At 29.9% G+C, this 20,160-nt stretch overlaps 2 protein-coding genes across 2 annotated transcripts; one reads left to right on the top strand and one right to left on the bottom strand.

Annotated features, from left to right (window-relative positions):
- On the top strand, positions 1 to 3,209 carry LOC107421359 (histidine kinase CKI1). The gene is made up of 4 exons (XM_048476341.2): positions 1 to 316; positions 437 to 1,005; positions 1,403 to 2,614; positions 2,930 to 3,209. The coding sequence occupies exons 1-4, from the start codon at positions 1 to 3 to the stop codon at positions 3,146 to 3,148; spliced, it is 2,316 nt and encodes a 771-aa protein (XP_048332298.2). The 3' UTR covers positions 3,149 to 3,209.
- Positions 3,210 to 3,656: 447 nt separating this feature from the next.
- LOC107421354 (rhamnogalacturonate lyase B) lies at positions 3,657 to 19,860 on the bottom strand. The gene is made up of 15 exons (XM_048475027.2): positions 19,661 to 19,860; positions 19,438 to 19,559; positions 19,011 to 19,070; positions 18,701 to 18,820; positions 18,450 to 18,569; positions 6,999 to 7,140; positions 6,653 to 6,823; positions 6,389 to 6,550; positions 6,166 to 6,272; positions 5,535 to 5,625; positions 5,218 to 5,359; positions 4,928 to 5,084; positions 4,643 to 4,759; positions 4,414 to 4,540; positions 3,657 to 4,136 (listed from the first exon to the last, which is right to left on the bottom strand). The coding sequence occupies exons 1-15, from the start codon at positions 19,829 to 19,831 to the stop codon at positions 3,876 to 3,878; spliced, it is 2,070 nt and encodes a 689-aa protein (XP_048330984.2). The 5' UTR covers positions 19,832 to 19,860; the 3' UTR covers positions 3,657 to 3,875.
- Between the last annotated feature and the right edge of the window lie 300 nt (positions 19,861 to 20,160).

The following is a 20,160-nucleotide window of genomic DNA, read 5'->3' as shown; positions in this document are numbered from 1 at the left end:
ATGGAACTCATACTCTTTATATCAGCAATCATTATAATGGTTGTGTCCATTGTAAGTGTTGGTTTCATAATTGTTAGAGCTGCAAGGAGAGAGATGCATTTGTGTGCATCACTCATAAAACAAATAGAGGCAACCAGACAAGCTGAAACTAAGAGTATGAACAAAAGTCTAGCCATAGCTAGTGCGAGCCATGACATTCGAGCTTCTCTGGCCGGCATTACCGGTTTGATAGAGATATGCTATGATGAAGTTGTCCCTGGTTCCCAAGTTGAAACAAATTTGAAACAAATGGAAGCTTGTATCAAGGACCTTTTAGGTAAATTCAATGGAATTTTTATACAATTTTCTTCATTTTTTTTACTATCCAATAACCTCTTTTTTAGTTTATATTTACATATGATTCAATAAATGATTTTTTCTAGGTTCTATTTTTTAGGTATATTAAATTCTTTTCTTGATACGAGCAAAATTGAAGCGGGTAAGATGCAATTAGAAGAAGAAAGATTTGATGTGGCACAACTTGTTGAAGATGTTGTTGATCTTTATCACCCTGGTGGTATAAAGAAAGGAGTAGATGTGGTTTTGGATCCTTTTGATGGGTCTCTTATGAGGTTTTCACATGTAAAAGGTGATAGAGGAAAGCTTAAACAAATACTATGTAATTTGTTAAGTAATGCTGTGAAATTTACTACAGAGGGACATGTAACAGTTCGAGCTTGGGTTCAAAAACCGAGTTTGAAGAACTCAATCGCTGCTTCGAACCGGAATGGTTTAGTACTAAGACACTTGTGTTGCCTATTCCACAAGAACAACAAAGCACATCATGATGACATGGAAACCATGGATGATCCCAATGCCATGGATTTTGTATTTGAAGTGGATGATACAGGTAAAGGAATTCCTAAAGAGAAGCAAAAAGCAGTGTTTGAAAACTATGTCCAAGTGAAAGAAACAGCTCTTGGGCTTGGAGGTACTGGTTTGGGACTTGGTATTGTACAATCTCTGGTAAGTATTAAATATTAATATTTCATACATTCAATATAAAGTGAGGCTCTTATCTATGAAACTTTAGATCGGAAACAGTTTATAAGCGGTAATAGGAGTCTTCAATCACTAATAAAGACGTTTGCAAGCGCTTGTAACTTGTTTTTATTATTTGTTTTAGTCCTGGATCTGTATAAGAAAATTTTCAAATACCAATAAAGCTCTTATCCAGGATCTTGGACTAAAGTTAAATAAAGTTCAGGAGCAACCTGTAAGCATAAGCACTAAGAGATACCATGTAAGGGTGACTATAAGTGCGTGGAAGTTGTTCTTAACTTTATTTTATTCTAGAGTCATGGATGAGAGAATTTAATTTTAAATATATAAAAATACTCACATTGACGTTTCTATTTTTTAGGTACGTCTGATGCATGGAGAAATTGGAATTGTGGACAAGGAAATAGGAGAAAAAGGAAGTTGCTTTAGATTCAATGTTCTTCTCTCTGTATGTGAGGCTACGTCTTACAATGATACCAAAGAAGAAAATATTGAAATAGTGATTGATTCCATGGATGTTATGCATCAAGATGACTCTGGAATAACTAGTACTCAGACTCATAGCCCCACGTTGAACATTCAAAAACCAAGTCCCCGCTTGATCATTCACTCTCCAAGCCTTGGAATCGGTGTTCGTCACCCATCCAGTCCTAAGGTAGAGGGTTCGAACGTCGTTTTGTTGATCAAAAATCACCAACGACGAATAATTTCGCAGAAGTTCATGGAAAGCCTTGGGATAAAAGTACTAGTGGTGGATCAATGGGAACAACTTCCTCATACTCTTAAGAGAGTAAAACACAAATTATGGAACAACACTTTCCATCACAGTCTTTCAGGGAAATTGGATTTTAGTTTCCACAATGATTGCTTGAGCAAATCTGCATCCGGTAACTCCAGCTTTGGAGCAAATGATTTTCCTTTAACTTCCATTGATGCAAATAACAATTACATAATCTCACTATTCAAAAAGACACATCTTCGCGGTGCATCGGGCATCATATTACTAGTAATCGATGTCACTGCAGGACCATTTTCAGAACTATATAAGATTGTAAGCAAATTCAAAAGTAAACTTCACGGTGATTTTTGTACTTGTAAGGTTGTTTGGCTGGCAAATCCTCTTTTACATGATAGGATTGGCTTCAACAGCAAGAGGGATATTTTCGATTCAGACGATATTATCAAGTATAAACCTTTCCATGGAACTTGTTTGTACGAAGTGGTGAGAATTCTTCCAGAGTTTGGTGGTCCATTTCCAAAGAGAGGAAGTGCAAGAGTTGCTGAAACTCCATGTTCATCATATAGGTACCATGAGCAAGAACTTCATCAGGAGGGAAATATTCAAGAGGAAAGTGAGAAGCCCTTGAAGGGAAAGAAGATTTTGATTGCTGAAGATAGTAGTGTATTGGGCAAACTTGCTAAGCATCAAACTTCACGGCTTGGTGCTAGTGTTGAGCTCTGTGAGAATGGAAAGGAAGCTTTGGAGCTGGTTTGCAATGGTTTGGGGAAGCAAATGAAACAAGGAGGAGCTTCCATGATTCTTCCTTATGACTATATTCTGATGGATTGCAAGGTAAAGATTATGATTTCTATCATATCATGACTAGTTAATCCACTCAACAATGCATATTTTAGTCAAAGGAAATTTGTGATAAAAGAAGTTATTAGTATTATGGAATCAATAAAAAAGTTTTTTTTTTTTTTTTTTTAAATTTTTTAGTAAATGATTGGCTCATCTTATATATATATATATATATATATATATACACACTACAATCGAGCTCACATCAGATTGACAAAAACTTTTTTTATTAGCTTTTAAATTACCTTAGATTTAGAATTATAAATTTTAGAAGTGTAACATATATGAAATTTTTGTGTTAAGCAGATGCCAATAATGGATGGGTGTGAAGCAACTAGACAGATAAGGAAGATAGAGGAGTCTTATGGTATTCATGTTCCAATCATTGCATTGACCGCTTACGGAGATGGTGAGGTAGTCACCATGACCATCAAGGCTGGAATGGACGCTCACTTGTGCAAACCTTTGAGATCAGAGCATCTCTTAGAAGCCATCAGAAACATCCACAATGCTCTACCTACCTAAGAGAATGCACGTTCACAGTAAATATCGACTAATTCATAAATACAATTAAATTTATATGCAGTTTAATGGCATTATTCTTACTCTTATTCTTACTATACATACATACATATATATATATATATATATATTTTAACTTCTATGCTAAAAGGTAGGTTGGTTTTTTTTAGTAATAATTTAAACTTCAAATGTTTCATTAAATATCAAGGGCAAAACAAACTTTCTATAAATCAACCTATGTTGCTTTCTAACTAGTTGAATGTTGGGATGAATTTTGAAACCTCAAAAGGGCTGAATGATTTTTTAGCAAACCTCGAGAAGTGATTGAAATTCTCCTTAAATATTATTATTATTTTTAGTTTTTCAGTTTTTAGTTTTTTGCGTTTTATTTATTTATTTTTTTAATACAAAATGATGTTTATAAAGTTATTTTTTTAAAAACAAAAATTAGACAGCTATTACAATTCTAGCATTCTTCATGTTTCATCTAGTTTCTTAGTTAAAATATGGATAAATAAAAGATTCCCTTTTTGTCAGGTTGAATGATTGGACTATACAATGAGGGATAGTCCTCCCCCTTTAACACTTTCAATGACAATACGATTTTCCCCATCTAAGCAGGTTTTACATGAAGAAGATTAATAAAAATAATACGAATCACCATCTATATCCTATAGATTACTAAAAAAAGAGAAATATAGTTTTTTTTTTTTTTTTTCAATTCAATTTATTATTGTAAACCCAGATTCTTATTCAAATCAGGAGGGCCCTCCAAACGAATATAGTCATACATTATGCCCTGGAAAGGGCTAGTGCTATTTGTTCTTGTCAAAAAAATAGTGTTATTTCCTTCCACAAGCTTAGAGCCAGGAACGTCTATGTTGAATAGCCAGTAGAGACCATGAATTCCATGTCTGGCAATGGTGTTGTCCTTCCCAATTACTCCACTTGAAAAATCAGGAGGGTTTGCTTTTGGGTCATTGATCCGAACCTTCAGTGAAAAAAAATTGTTTTTCAAAATCAGTTGCACGTGTTTCTAAAAATAGATAAGTATTGTCACCATGAATATTGACATATATAGAAGAAAACAAGGATAATGCATCTGTTTGCATGGTAGATCCAAATCCTCACAATGCTGCACAAACTTGTATATAAATTCATTCTTGCACATGTAGGTAAGTAAAAAAATGTAAAGAAAAATAAGTTTGATTATTTTCTTTATATTTGTATAAATATGAAGTATGTTAGAGGTGATCTCTTTGACATACTTGCAATTCAGACACATGTGCAGTTGCAAGTGCTATTCGCAACTTATAGCTTTCACTGTCTTCCACGGCGTCGAGACTGAACCTTATTTGCCACGTAGTATCTTGGTATGTATTATTGTCTACCTTCCTGCAAACAAGCATAAGCTTGTGAGGCAAAATTATCGAATTTATAGAGGTCAATATTGTCATAATAGCAGATCTTGAATGAAAACAGGTGTGAAAAACAAACCTGGTGACCTGAGCGAAAAACCAATCTTTTTTGTAGTCGTTGAGGCCATTAGTGTAAACTAAGTCAGTTTCAGGATACAAATCTGTGTATCTTTCCCACAGTCCATATTGCCTAAACCTGCCAATTACAATCAATATTGATATGAATAAATTACACATACACTTTAGAAAAAACAAACATGGTACTCAAAACTAAAGGATAAATCATAAAGACAATTAGCATAGGATAAATCATAAAGACAATTAGCATTCATTCATACTCCAGTGTGCATAAGTTCTTACATACTTGTCAGTATGATTGACATAAAGTTTGTTGATGTACTTCGGGTTAGGATCAGGAACAAAAAATTCTGCAGCAGTGCGGTCTGGGATGCCTATTTCCCAGAGAGTTGGTCCATCTCTTGAAGGCTCGTACACTAGACAACCAACATCCATTTCAACACCTGCAACAAAATTGATAAGCACAAATTTTTTGGAAACCAAAAACCAATTCAAGATTCCTGAATGCAAACAAGAAAATTCTCTGTTTTTTACTTTTCCCTTTTTTTTTTTTTTTTGGAAGTGAGAGAGCACTACCTGCTGTAATTGTAACAGGAACATCATATTGATAATCACCAATGAAACCAGGAACCCAAGCATATAGATTATAGTTGCCTACACGTGTATTGTTAATAGAGAAATATCCATGCTTGTCTGCTCTGGCCCAGAATTGATAACCCTGCAGGTTGAAAAGTTTTCCTAATTTATAACAGCATGGAATTATATTTTCCAAGTGAATATGTGTTACTTTTTCATGTAAAGACTAAAGCACAATATTTGAACCCAAGACTCCTTTTCCAGGACAACTACAACATACTATTAATTAGCCAGAAGGAGAATATAAATGTATATACCTTGGCTTCTCTTTGCCAAGATCCAACATCCCCTGGGGCTGCCAACCCCACAAATGCACCATCAGCAGGCATATGTTCCTTGCTAACATACCTATACAAAAGTGTAATATTCAAGACCATGACCAAAATATGTCTTATAAAATGAGGACAAAATTTAATTAAAACAACACTGCTGCTTAAATTTTGTGAGATTCAAACATTTCAAATTTCCTATGATAGCATAACTTCAAACTGGTCCTAAATTTCCATTTCCTACTGCAGTGGCGTTAGGTTTGGCATTTGGAAAGAAAGAAACAACAAAAAGTGAAATTCTTATGAAGGAAACAAAAAAAAAAAAAAACAAAAGAATGTGAAATTCTTACATATTTTCAGTGGAAAATTGTAATTAAACATTTTATTATGATTTTCATGAAAATAATAAAGATTGAAATGCTATTCCAAAATCTAAACTCCAAACCTTGCATAAGCTCTCTCAAACTAAGAAAACTAGACCAAAATGACGCTAGAAACTAAAATAAAAATCATGCATTGGTTCTTTGATGAAATCCAAATAAAATTCCAAGTTTAAAAATATTTGAAAACAAAATATTAGTATTTAGCAAAAACAAGGCTAAGAGAAGAAAGTAATAACCTGTCATGAACTAGTAATCTGCCGCTAATGTTACCTCGTTGATCCCGTGCAGGAAACTCATTGGATTCCAGAAAATCATAGGGCCAACTCTGAACTTCAACCTTCATCTGCAAAAATTTATTTTCCAATTCACCAATCAAAACGTATAAAAGTCCAGAAACCCAAATGCTCATTTTCATTTTTATTACTAAAAATTAAAAAAAAATAAAAATTTCTTGGTAACCTGGTTTTTGGCGTCCTCCCACAATTCTTGAAGTGGGTCATCACCTCCATTGGAAAAAGAATTCATGTACATAAAAATTGGACCATAGACTTTCTTCCATTCCTCATCACTCCCAAACTTCATTATCAAATCCTCTCCTGAATAATGGGTGCTGTGAAATATCTGGTTTCCGCCCATTTTTCCAATCAAAAGTTAAATCAATTTCAAAAATAAAATAGTAAAAAAGAAAAAATCAAAGCAAATGGATTTCTGAGAAATGCTTACAGCAAGGTTGGTTGGGCCCACATGGGAGGTTAGGCACTGCTTGAGGGGCCCACCGGATCGGAACTCATCACCTGGAGTGATTTGCCAGAATCCGATCGGCGGGTCACTGGATATCCACCCATGAACCCGATTGTCTTTGTTTTCGACCGAATACTCATATTTGTCATCCACCTGCAACAGCCACTCACATCAATTCACATAGATTTTCGTGAGTGTTAGGGAAAGTATTTTCTAGGATTCTTCGAGAAAGTGACGAGAAAATAAGAAAGAAAAGAAAGAAAGAAGTTATATTTTAGGTTGAAGAAGAAAAAGAGACAGGAAAGGAAATTATAGGTGGAAGAAATACCTCGCCTTTGAACTCTGGCTCAATGGGATTCACGAGAAGAACTGCTTCAGGGTAAGCCAATTCTTGGCCTCTGTCTGGTTCTCTGTCGTCGGGAAGGGGCATATATCTCTGCCTGTTGTCTGCTATGGCCATGTAGTGAAACCTGTATATATATTTATACATGTATATACACGACAAATTCAGTATTTTAAATAAATATAAATGTTATTTAGCTTTTAGCATTTCTGTAATATTTGCTATATATATATGTAATATATATTATATCTATATATATATATATATATATATATAGAGAGAGAGAGAGAGAAAGAGAGAGAGAGAATGTTAGTCGATATTTTTAAATATATTTAATATATTTATATTTAAAAATATTTAATTATATATTTGAAAACATATTTAAAATATCCAACTTTATATTTCTAAACATAAATATATTTAATTAATAATATTTTGAATAATAATTTTAAATAAAAATAAAATTATAAATTTATAATAAAACTATATAGAATTAATTTGATAGTATAATGAAAATTTTTTTATATATAAATATAAATTTTTATTTTTTTAAAATAGTTATTTTATGTAATAAAAATATCCTAATTGATTTCTTCAAGAAATCAAGTTATTTTTATTGGAATTGTTCCACATCATTGTTCCTGAGTTATATTTACTTATTATTACTGTATTATATAGATTAATAATAATAAATAACAAAAAAAAATAGATTAATAATAAAAAATAACAAAAAAAACAAAAATTTCGGAGCCCATTATAATATGAGCTTCAAAACCTGCGTTAAAAAAATTGTATATATGTATATATGCGTAACTTCTTTTTTATTTTTTAGTTTTTTTTTGTGCTTCACAATATATATATATATATATATATATATATTATTTATTTTCTCAATTTATGTTATGCAATGAAAAAAAAAATCAATCTTTTTTGCTTTCTAAAATAAAACCATTTTTTTTAATTTCAAAAAGGAAACACAGCAAAAGTATTAACCATAACCATTTGTGAAATCTAAAGAACTTTAACTTAATAAAGATAGTTTAAGGGGTTAATGACATTTTGATTCTCTTACTTTTTAAACTTTAATTTTTTGATTTAGTAATTTAGACAATCGATTTTTTTGATTTATTAACATTTTGAACCTTTTTGACTTTTGGTTGACAATGTTTAACAATTGTCCTATGTAATTGATATTATATTATATCATATTTTGGATTAGAAAATATTAAGGGTATAAAATTTTAAAAGTAGTTTTAAAAATTTAAATTTTTAATATATTTTAATTTAAAATTTGATATAGACCACAATTAAAAAGTGTTATTACAAAGTCAAATGAAGTCCAAATTATAACAAATTTATAAATCAAATGTCTAAATTATTGAATTAAAAACCTTGACGGCCTAAATTAATTATAAAATCTAAAAGTCAAGGATTTCAAAATACAATAAACCCATTGTTTAATTTATCAGTATAACTAAGTAAAAAGTATAGTTAATTACATTTTTATACTCTATGTTTAGATTAAATTCAAATTGCACATTTAACTTTTAAGTTTAAAATGTTTCATATTAGACATTTAATTTATTATTTATTTCTCATTAGTCTAGTTTCAAATTCAATTTCCAAATTAACATCAAAAACTTTAAAAACTAAGAAAGCTGGCTTTTTTTTTTTTAATTTACAAATAAAATGAGTAAAAGTTCATTAATGAGAAAACTAGTTAATTTATTCCATTTTTTTTTTCCCCTAAAAGGCTTGTGTGGTACGCAAAACTATAATTTATTATATTGTATTATATTGACTTATATTGTGCCACATTTTGTTAATGTTATACAATATTTGGTGTAGGATCATAAAAAGAACAAAATTTATTTTTTTAATTATTACTTATGGATTTTATTTAGACATAACTGCATTATTTAATATAGATTAAATTATTTTTATTATTATTTATATAATCATATTAAAGAATTACATTATCCATAATATGTTAAATAGAATTTTAATTATTATTTACAATAATAGTTACATTATCTAAAGTTATATAAAGTTAAAAAGAAGTTATAAAAAGTTTAACATCTTCCGAAGTCCATAATATATTAAATTGAGTTTTAATTATTATTTATGATAATGTTACTTTATTGAAGTTATATAGTATTAAAAAAACTATGTAACTATTTTAATAAAAAAATATTTTGCATTGAAAAATAAACTTAATATTATTTGAGTGTTTTTTTAAGTAAATGTTTCTACTGTCCAGCTCGTCCTGGCAAATAAATAAGTGAAGAATGAGAAAAAAAAAAAAAAGAAAAAAAAAAGCATTATAGAGAGGAAAAAAAAGAAAAAAAAAAAGAGAAGGAATGAGTAACATTTTATGAAAAAACAAATCCATCAATTTTAAACACGGCAAATAAAAATTAAAAAAAAAGAAAAAGAGAAAAGAAAAAGAAAAAAGAAAAAGAAATTTTTATAAAAGAAAAGAAAAAGGAAGTCAATTATATTCTTTCCAACTTACCATACTAAAGTAAATTTTTTTAAAAAAAAAAAAGTTAAAAAAGATATAAATTAAAAAACACGATAAAGGAGCATTTACTTTAAAAAAAAGTTGGTACAGGCTAGGTTAAACCCGAGGCCTCCTTTGGATTAAAATGTGGGTTAATATCAAATACACTCCATTAGATTTTGTAAAATATCAAATAGGTATTTGAAATTTTAAAAATGTCAAATTACATCTTTACCATTAACTACTTAACATTATATATAATTGATGGAACAAGGGTAACTACAGGCTAGGTTAAACCCAAGGTCCCCTTTGGATTAAAATGTGGGTTAATATCCAATACACTCCATTAGATTTTGTAAAATATCAAATAGGTCTTTGAAATTTTAAAAATGTCAAATTACATCTTTACCATTAACTACTTAACATTATAACTGATGGAATAAGGGTAACTAGGTAATTTCGTGTTGAGATATGAAACATAGCATCAAGGGTGGCAATTTATATTGGTGTGTCATGTTCGACTGTGTCAAAATTGCTCAATCCGAATCCTATACGTTTATTAATCATATTAGAAATTTTTAACTTGAAACGACCTTTTTAATAAACAATTAATCTAATATGACCCGTACAATTCGTTTATTAAATGGGTTAATTTAGATCAATATGATTTGTTCGTACGAAATTGACCCGTTTACAAAATTTATCTAATTAAATAAATTATTTTGTTTAAATTAATTATTTCATATAAAATAAAAATAACTTAGTCATTAATTAATTCAAAATTAAAATATATATGTAAAACTATATAATCATAGTTACAAATTTATAATAATATAACATATAATATAATAATATAATAATATCATATAATAATTAAATATAGATATACAAATATATATAATAAACTTAATACTACTTCTTTAAAATTAATATGAAAAAGACTTTATTAATAATTATGTTTTTAATTTTCTACATCTCCAATACTCTTAGGCATATTAATTTTTGTTTTTTTGATATTCACAAATCAGTATATGTGTTAAACATATTATATTTAAGTAAATAAATTTTATTTTAATAAATTTTAATTAATAAAAAATTAATAATACAACATTACATAAGTTTGATATTTATTAATAAAAAAATATTAGCCAAAGTTTTATTAATGGTAAATTTAATATATTAAATTTACAATTTAAACGTATTATAATCGTGTCAGGTTACATTAACACGTTTAGTTAATTGAAACATTTAGTTAAATGGTTCAATTTAAGGTTAAACGAGTCAACATTAAATTAACATGTTTAATTAAACAGGTGAATTTGAATCAATTTCAAGTTAAACAGGTTAATTTGAAATTGACATATTTATTAATTGTATTAAACGGGTTGATTTGAATTTGATCTGAACTCATTTATGATAAATTTAAACTCATTAATTTTGTGTCGTTTTAGAATTGTATCTTCATGTCATGATCTAAATTGCCACCTCTACATGGCATAACAGAGAAAGACTTAAGGGTAACTAGGTAATCCTAACATGGCATGTTGAGATATGACGTGGCATAATGGAGAAAAACTTAGGTGCAACTGTACACCAACCTAGCTTCTATAACAAGCCAATCATAAACAGACACGCATCATATTATTTAAAAATATGACTTTTTATTTTTTTGGTCTCTTTCTCTCTCTTCTCTCCCCCTCAACTCTCTTTTCTCCCTTCACCATCCTTATCTTCTTCAATGATAGATGCTTTTTTTTTTTTTTTTTTCCCTCCATCATGATAAAAAATAAGAAGAACAAGAAAATTTTTTGACCCCTCTAAAATTTTGTTGGTATGCAAAGCTTTAATAGCTTTATTCTTGTTGTTATTCATTGGAGTTGGAAACCCCTCACCTTCTCATCCTCATGATAAAACTCTTGTTGCTTTGAAGTATCACAAGGAGGTTGAGAAGAGAACAACGAAAACTAACCCCATCTTTATAGGCTCAGAACCAATCTTAGAATTTTGTTCAGTTTCCTAATAGTAGTTTGACTGGAGATGCAAGCATAATTGTATTCATAGTGGTGACTGGGAGTGTGGACATCACATGAGATGTATTTGGCAATCAATAGTAAAAGTTTGAAGAATCCGAAGGTCTCGATCATTAAGGGTTTAGACTTGATCAAGCTTGCTTGGGTTGGTGATTAAGAATTTGGTTTTATGGATTTTGATTTAGTTTTTTTAGTTTGTGTTCACTGATTTTATTAATTTTTTTTCCCTATATCTTTTGAATTTTTTGGGGCTTGTTTCATCGTTTAGATCTTGTACATTGTTCATTTATTTTTTTGGGAACAATTTCTAGATTTTTTCTTTATATAAAAAAATTGTTTGTTGATTGTATATTTTCAGAATTGTTGTATTGTTCTTTGCTTCGAATACTTTTAAGCATTTATGTTTTGTACTAATCATCAATTCATAAATGCAATTTAGAGGAGTTGGTTTTACGATCTTTTATTTTTTGTTTTGATTTTGTTTTTCCTTTCCATAATTTTACATAAATTTATATATTTTGTAATCATTATGGCAATAATCGATGTAATTTTTTTTTTCCATTTATATTGGTTAAATTTTTTTTTTTCCTTGTTGGAAGGTTTTGATGTTTATTGTATTTTTTTATTAAAAAAATATGAACAATATTCTTGTTGAAAAAAATTATGGAAAATATAATAGTAACGAGAGAGATACTGTAAACTAATTAATATCCATTTTGTTCATTTTTGTTTTTAAGCTTTGTTCAAATCCAATTTATATATGGATATGATTTTAATAATGTTGTGTCTAATATACATATGTATGTATATTCATCTTAAGTGTATAATTGATACTACAAATTTAAGTATAATTTAGAGGTATATAAGTTTTATACAGTACCATCATGTGGAACAGAGTGTTTTAGGGGTATATAAATCTTTTTATAACGCTATATTGGAGAGAGTGTTTTAGGTGGATGAAATTAACAACAGGGAACAATTTTAATATTTTCAAACTTGAGGGATCTTTTTATAATAACGTCAAATATCAAAGGGTCAGGATCTAGGAAATTCTTTCAAGTGGCCATCATTATATGATGGTTTTTGATTTTTTTTTTTTTTTTTTTTGTTTTTTGGGGATACATTGTTCTTAAATTTATATCTTGAAAAGAGAAACATCTAAACATATTTACCAAATTAATTAATTAATTAAAATATACCAAAAAATTTACCAAATTAATTATAGCTATATGATACTTTAACTGATCAAAATATTCATTAATTTACCAAAAAAATTGAAATTTTCAGGTAGGATTAAATATTCGTTTTCATTTTTGTTCAAAATTTTTGGGAGAAAAATATAATTTCAATGATTTTGACAAATTTGATTTGCCTTTCAAACTAAAATTATTACAAATTTATAAAAACAAAAATTATACTCTTTGAACAAGAAACAAAGTTGATTTTGGCAGTAATTAATTAACTAAAGTAAATTAAATATTTTTATAAAGATAAAAGAAATGTACAATTAAATTCATAAATTTGGCGACTCAATTTTTGTGTAATTTAAACGAAAAGTTAGTTGATAAATAAGTATTGCGATAATCATATTTTTGTTTTAATCATATATTTCCTCCGTTATTAAATAATTATAATGATAAATAGTATATTTAATATAATGTTTAAGTAACGATTATTTTGCTAAATTTTTTTTATATTTCGATTATACTTACTTCAAAAAATATGTCAATTATAGTAATAGTTACTATTGTACAAAAACTATACTATAGGTTAAAAAAACACCAAAATGAAAAACAAAAAGATAAAAATATTTAGTTTACAGGAGAGTTGGTGTGATCGGTGAGGGGAGCACAACTGAATTTTAAGATCTAAATTAATAAACAACAACAAAAAGAATTAAAATTTTTTTAAATGTATAAAAAAAATTGAAAAGGGACACATGTCCCTGAGCCCCACTTGGATCCGTCACTGGTGTATGGGAACCATAGAAGTTTGAAAAAAAAAATATTTGTATATATTGTTACTATTGTTTAATGTAAATTTTATGGCTTTCCTTCTTCTCCTAAACTACTTCATGGTAGCAAAGCATCATTGTCTTAACAAGCTTTCTCTTTTTTATTTTTTATTTATTTTATTCTTTATTTTTAACCTACGTATCAATCACTTCTTGTCTAACTTAATCTATAATGGTTGCCATTAGTTTTTTTAGCACCAAAGGTCCACCTTCCACTCTTTCTGTGGTGGAATCTGTTTGTTCTTGATAATTAAACTAGTCTGTATAAATGTTTTTGCCCAAGCACCTTTCAAATTGACTCTAGAAAATTATACCGCTTCCATACTCAATGGTACTTTGCTTATTATTGGATATAATTTAATGGCTTATGTGGATGGCATTACCTTATGTTCTCCAATTTCTTAAAACCAAGTCCACTGCTGCCAATTCTTTTTGGACAAAGACAGGACCGGTTACTTCAGAATGAACTAATTGCTTCACTCTTTCCCAATCTCATTATCTCTGTCTCATTTCCTTTATCACTATAGGTTCGGACAAAACTATCAACGATGTATGCTCATTCATTTTATGGTCGTCTCATGGGTCTTCGAGAATCTTTTAGCAAAACTATTAAGGCTAATAACCATATGTCTGATTAATGCAAAGTATCTAAGATATTACGGACTCTTTTACTTTTGCCGGTGAACCTCTTACGGTCTAGTTACTTTGTCAATTGCCTGATTTGTCAAGTTTCTGATATACCTGGCCTCAATGCTAAAACTTGTTGTAAGCTACTTGCGATGGTTCCATGGTTTTTCTCTAATCCATCTCTTTCTTAAAATCATTACCAGCTCCTATGCGGCCTTCATAGCATCCACCTTGGGCTCACCTCACACATATCATTCCACTTGTGGCACCTTCATCTCCTAATTGGCTTGTTGACTCTGGTGCTTCACATCTTGTTACTACAAGTCTCCATAACTTGTCATTACATAATGATTATGATGAGACCGAAGAAATTCTGCTTGGTGATGGTATCAATCTTAAGATCATGCACACTGGCACTTCTCAGTTATTATCTACTTCAAAGCCTTTTGTGTCGTCTAATGTTCTTTGTTTTCTCCATATGAAAAAGAACCTTTTATCTGTTCTCGATTATGTGCCTCTGATAATGTTTCTGTTGAGGTCTTACCATCTTTTCTTTTATGTTAATGATCTGCATAGGTGGCCATGTCTTATAGAAGGAAGGATTAAAGATGGTGTTTATGAGTGGTTGGTTTATGCTTCAGATTCTGTCAAACAATTTTCCAAATTCCATTCTTCTCTAGCTTATAGCGAGGTTCCCATTGTTGACTGGCATAATCGTCTTAGGCACCCATATACTAAAATTTTGTCTTAGTTATTCATAGCTTTAATCTTCTATTTCTTCCTCATTTACTAAACTTGAGAATTGTAATTATTGCAACAATAAAATACAAAAACTGCCTTCCTTTAAAATCCACTTTGAGTAGTTTTGCTCTTCTTGACTTTATTAACTTGGATGTTTGGGGTCCTATCCCTATTCAATCTTTTAATGTCTTTACTTATTATTTAATTTTTGTAGATTATTACAGAAAATATATTTGGCTTTATCTTTTTAATAATAAATCTAATTTATCTCTTATTTTTCCTAGGTTTAAAAGCTTAATTGAAAAATATTTTAAGAAATCCATTGTTTCCTTCTATTTGGATAATGTTGACGAATTTTTGGATTAAAGGTTTCTTTTTAAATTTTTATATCCAATGGGGTTCTCATTTTCTAATCTTACCCTGTAATACTCTTCAACAAAATGATATTGCCAAATGCCATCATCGTCATGTTGTTCAAACTAGTTCAACCTTACTTACTCAAGCTAATCTTTCTTTATCATTCTCGTCCAAAGCCTTCCTCACAATAGCAGCCGATTTCATTTATATTTGCTCTTTGAGACTTTATTTGGAACCTCTCCCAATTATGGGAAACTAGGGATGTTTGGTTGTCTTTGCTACTCGTGGCTTAAGTCGTATGGCACTCATAAGATAGCTCCTCAGTCTCTTTCTTCTGTTCCTAGGTTATTCCTCCTTCCAAAGTGGTTTCATCTGTGTTGACCACACTAGTAAGTGGCTTTACATATCAAGACATGTGGACTTTGTGGAAACCACATTTCCTTATAATTCCTTTGCTTCCAATCTTCTACGGCAAGGTCTAAAGTCCATATTTTCTTAGAATCCTCTTTTCATGAATCTAATCGCTACTACATTCCCACTTCTCGTGTTTTGCCTACTACTCCGCCAGCGCTTAGGATCTCTTCACCATCGCCACCATCTCATGGGATATCTTCGACTATCTTTCATTCACAACCTGTGTTTCCTACCTCTCCTGTCAATTCCACTCCATCCAGGCTATCTGACTCCGCTTCTCATATGCAAGAATTTGGTTCCTTGCCTATGTCTCAATCCATTTATACAGGGTGTCTCTTGACTCAATTCCTTCAGCCGTGCGACCATCTAATAGGTCCACTATTGTTATTCGATCCAAGAATACTATCTTTAGACTTATTTGCTCCACTATTGTTATTCGATCCAAGAATACTATCTTTAGACTTATTTACTACTATTGGTTACTTAATTTGTCTTAGACTGAGCTGACCTCTCATGAACAAGCTCTCAAGGATCCTAATTGGCAGGCATCAATGATTGATGAGTATAATGCTTTTTTATATAATGGAACATGGACTTTAGTTCTTCCTACACCAAGTTAGAATATAGTTAGTTGTAAATGGGAGCATAAGGTTGATGGATCAATTAAACAGTATAAGAAGCATCTAGTTGCCAAGGGCTTTCATTAACAACCTACTTTGGATTATCATGATACCTTCAACCTGATGGTTAAACAAACCATGGTGCATGTTGTTGTGGCTCTTTCATTTGGTTGGCCTATTCATCAACTTCAAGTCGACAATTCCATTCCCAGTGGTTATTTGAAGTTGAATGTGTTCATGACTCAACTAGTTAGGTTCATTGATGGTTCTTATCCATCCCATGTCTTTAACCTTTGGGAAACTATGGCTTTAAATAGGCACTACATCCTTAGTATACTGAGTTACGGACTTATATTCTTAATCGTGGCTTTGTTAACTTTCAATCTAATCACCCACTATTAAAAATGGTAGTGTTTCTCTTTTGGTGCTTGTTTATGTGTATAACAACCTCATCGTCACTAGCGATTCTCCAAGCATGCCAAACTCCTTGTATTCATGATCTTAGAGTTAAAATTTCAATAAAGGACCTTGGCATGCTTTAGCTTTTCCTTAGGGTTGAGGATGTTCTTGTCTTAAGAGTGTCTGATATTTTGGCTCAACGAATCTGCTCAACTCCAATTCTGTACAGACCCCCTTACCTTCTAGCATGTCCATTCACTTTTTGAAGGTAAGAACATGTTTGGTTCTAGCCTATACTTCTACATGCCTATTCCAATGCTGATTGGATAGGTAATAAAGATGCCGTACATCTACTTATGCTCACATTTTGTTTCTTGATCATAATCCCATATCTTGGTGCTCCAAAAACAACATCTTATGGCTTGTTCGTTGACTGAGGTTAAGTATCAATTTGCTTTTTCTACATCTACAAGGTTTGTTGCATTCAAAAATTTATTACAGTGTCAGTGTTGCCCCACTTGTGTGCAAATCTAATGCTTCATTCCCATGTGAAACACATTTAAGTGGACTTTTATTTTGTTCATAATCAAGTTTAGAAGGGTGCCTTATTAGTTTCACATGTTACTTTTGCGGATCAACTTGTTAAAATATTGACTAAAACTACGTTTTATATACAAAATAATTATTTCTCTAAAAATAAAAATAATTATTCATGGAAAAATAAAATGAAAAATGAAATGACAATTCCTATTTATATGTTTAGTAAAAATATTGATTGAAAATCAATGTTTAGCCTTTATAAATATTTTTTTAAAAAAAAATATTCAAATTTGATAAAAATTAATTAAAAGTTAAATTTTATATTTAATTATATGTTTTTATTATGTGGTAATAAATGTAAATCTAAACATAATAAAGATATTTTATAGTTTATGCAGATTAAAACATAGGAATATAAACTCTTAAAATTTGAAAAAAAATTACTATTATTTTAAATAGAGGTATATCTATTCGTATGAAATAATTATTGTTAAATTTAAAAATTTACTAAATATGAAGAAAACTAAATCTATGGAACATGTATTCAATTTCTATATTTATTACATTAACTAAACATGCACCAAGTCTCTTTCAAGTACTAAAATTCTTCTTCAAGATCCAAGACTGATCTCATTGATTAGATCACAATTTTGTAGGAAACTATTAGGATAGATTCTATTGATGTGGATCAATTATAATATTTGATGTATAGAATTATTTATTTGCATATATATATATATATATATATATAAATATATATATTTTTTTGTATTCTTACCTTGTCTCAAGGTAACTTGTAATATATATGTTGTTGCTATTGTTTAATGCAAATTTTAGGGCTTTCTTTTTCCTAAACTGTTTCAATTAGTACATCCTATTTAATAAATAGATATAGGTTTTTCATGTTTCTCGCGGAGTAGGTAATTTACAATATGCTGTTAAGCTAGCGTATCGTAACAAGTCAAGAACTAATATATGCTAAATATTTTGGTTTTCTACTAATGAAATATATTTTAATCCAATAATTGTTATTTAGCTCTTATGATTAAATGGGTCATGATCGACTGGTACGAAAACTAAGTAAAATTGTTTCATCTTAATTAAATATCCTATTTTACTTGCGGAAAGAAAAAAGAAATGCATATATACGTTTTACCAAAAATAGAAAGTAAAATATATGAAATTACATACATGTCTTTCCGGGGCTTAAAAGCAATCCTTGTGTTTGTAAGGTTGAAAGCAGGCCATCCCTTCACGTGTTCATAAATGCCATACGAGTAAAAGCCAGACGAACCCCGAAGCACTATAAATCTTGCAAAATCAAATGCATGCATGTTCCTTCTAAATCATCACTCTTTTTTGCCACAAATTAATTAATTATTTTTAAAAATTAATTTTATTTAAAAATAAAAATAAAAAAGAGGAATGAATGGATTAGGTACCTTTTGTCAACGTTTAAGGGAACGAGCTTCCCTTCCAGAGAGAAATTCCAGGTTCTGCTGAATGAAACTTCTATCTGCTCCTCATTTTCCAGCATTACCTTAAAATCTGTCCCTTCAAGCCTGCATTGTTACAAATTAAATTTGTATTTATTTTTTTGTTTTTAATATTGTTCTTGATTACTCTTATGGATGGATCCAAAACGCCGAAGTATTAACTCCAAATTGTTATAGCTTTACAAATTTACGTAGCAATTATATATAGTTAATGAATATAAATAATACGGTAATTAATTAATTCGTCAATTAATACCTGTCCAATGAGCCCTTTTTTCCTATACTTCCATTACCAATCCAAACCAAGTCCCAGTACCTACATTTTTATATATAAAATGAAATGAACAGAAAAAAAAATAATAATAATAATACGTGCAGCTAGGTCATGCAATAATTATTAATTGGAAAATTTCGTTAATTAATATCTCAATTAAAAGTAAGATAGTTAATTGCATAAAATCACCAAGTTTATACTTAATTCTCTTAAATAATTATACCAAATTAACCATCCCAAAAAGAGAAGGGAAAAAAAAAAAAAAAAAACCAAACTTCTAAGCCAATTGAGGGAGGAAAAAGTAAAGGGGAACAAAAAGAAAACCCAAAGTTTATATATATATATATATATCAATAACTTTTTTCTTTTCGGAATTAATAAATATTTATAGCAAGAATAATATGCGTACCCTCTATTAAATTCTGGATTAAGAACTTCAAGCAAATTGTCAACGCCATTATAGCTTATTCCGTTGATTGATCCCTCCGGTTTTGATATATTCAGTCCAACTATGCCGTTATCAATCAACACCTTCATATTTAAAAACAAAAAAACAACACCACCAAAAAAAAAAGAAGTAAAAATAAAGAAAAAAAATTAAAAAGAAAAAAAAAAAATTAGCTAGGAGATACATATTGATCGTGGATAAGCAGCTGCAGAGGCGAAGAGACCGGAGGGGAGGCGGAGGTTCCATTGGAGGAGGGAAGGTGAAGCTCAAGAGAATCACGGGCGGTAATACAGAGAATGATGATAATAGTAGACAAGAATCTTGTAAGGAATACGACGGTGTTAGAGAGAGACATGTGATTGTGAATGGCGGAAAAAGCATGCATCAAAAATCCAAAGGGGTTGAGATTATTAGGAAGCAGTTGCAACTTTTATATGTGACTTTTGTTAGTTGGGACCCACTTTCCCTTCAACTAGAAACAAAAATTTTGATAACCACCGATGAAATTCTGTGCGATTATGCAATATATATATATATATATTTCGTTTTTCACTTTCTTGTGAACTCTTTTCTTTTCTATCTTCACTTTGTCGTCACTCCAATTGTCGTCTGTGTTTGGTGAACCAGAAAGATACATTCATATATATATATATATAAAAACAAAAAAGTCCACGGGTGGCTCTT

This window comes from Ziziphus jujuba, chromosome 5, assembly GCF_031755915.1.
Source record: "Ziziphus jujuba cultivar Dongzao chromosome 5, ASM3175591v1".
NCBI lineage: Eukaryota > Viridiplantae > Streptophyta > Magnoliopsida > Rosales > Rhamnaceae > Ziziphus > Ziziphus jujuba.
The sequence above is the reverse complement of the archived record's forward strand: the minus strand, read 5'-3'. Positions and strand labels throughout refer to the sequence as shown.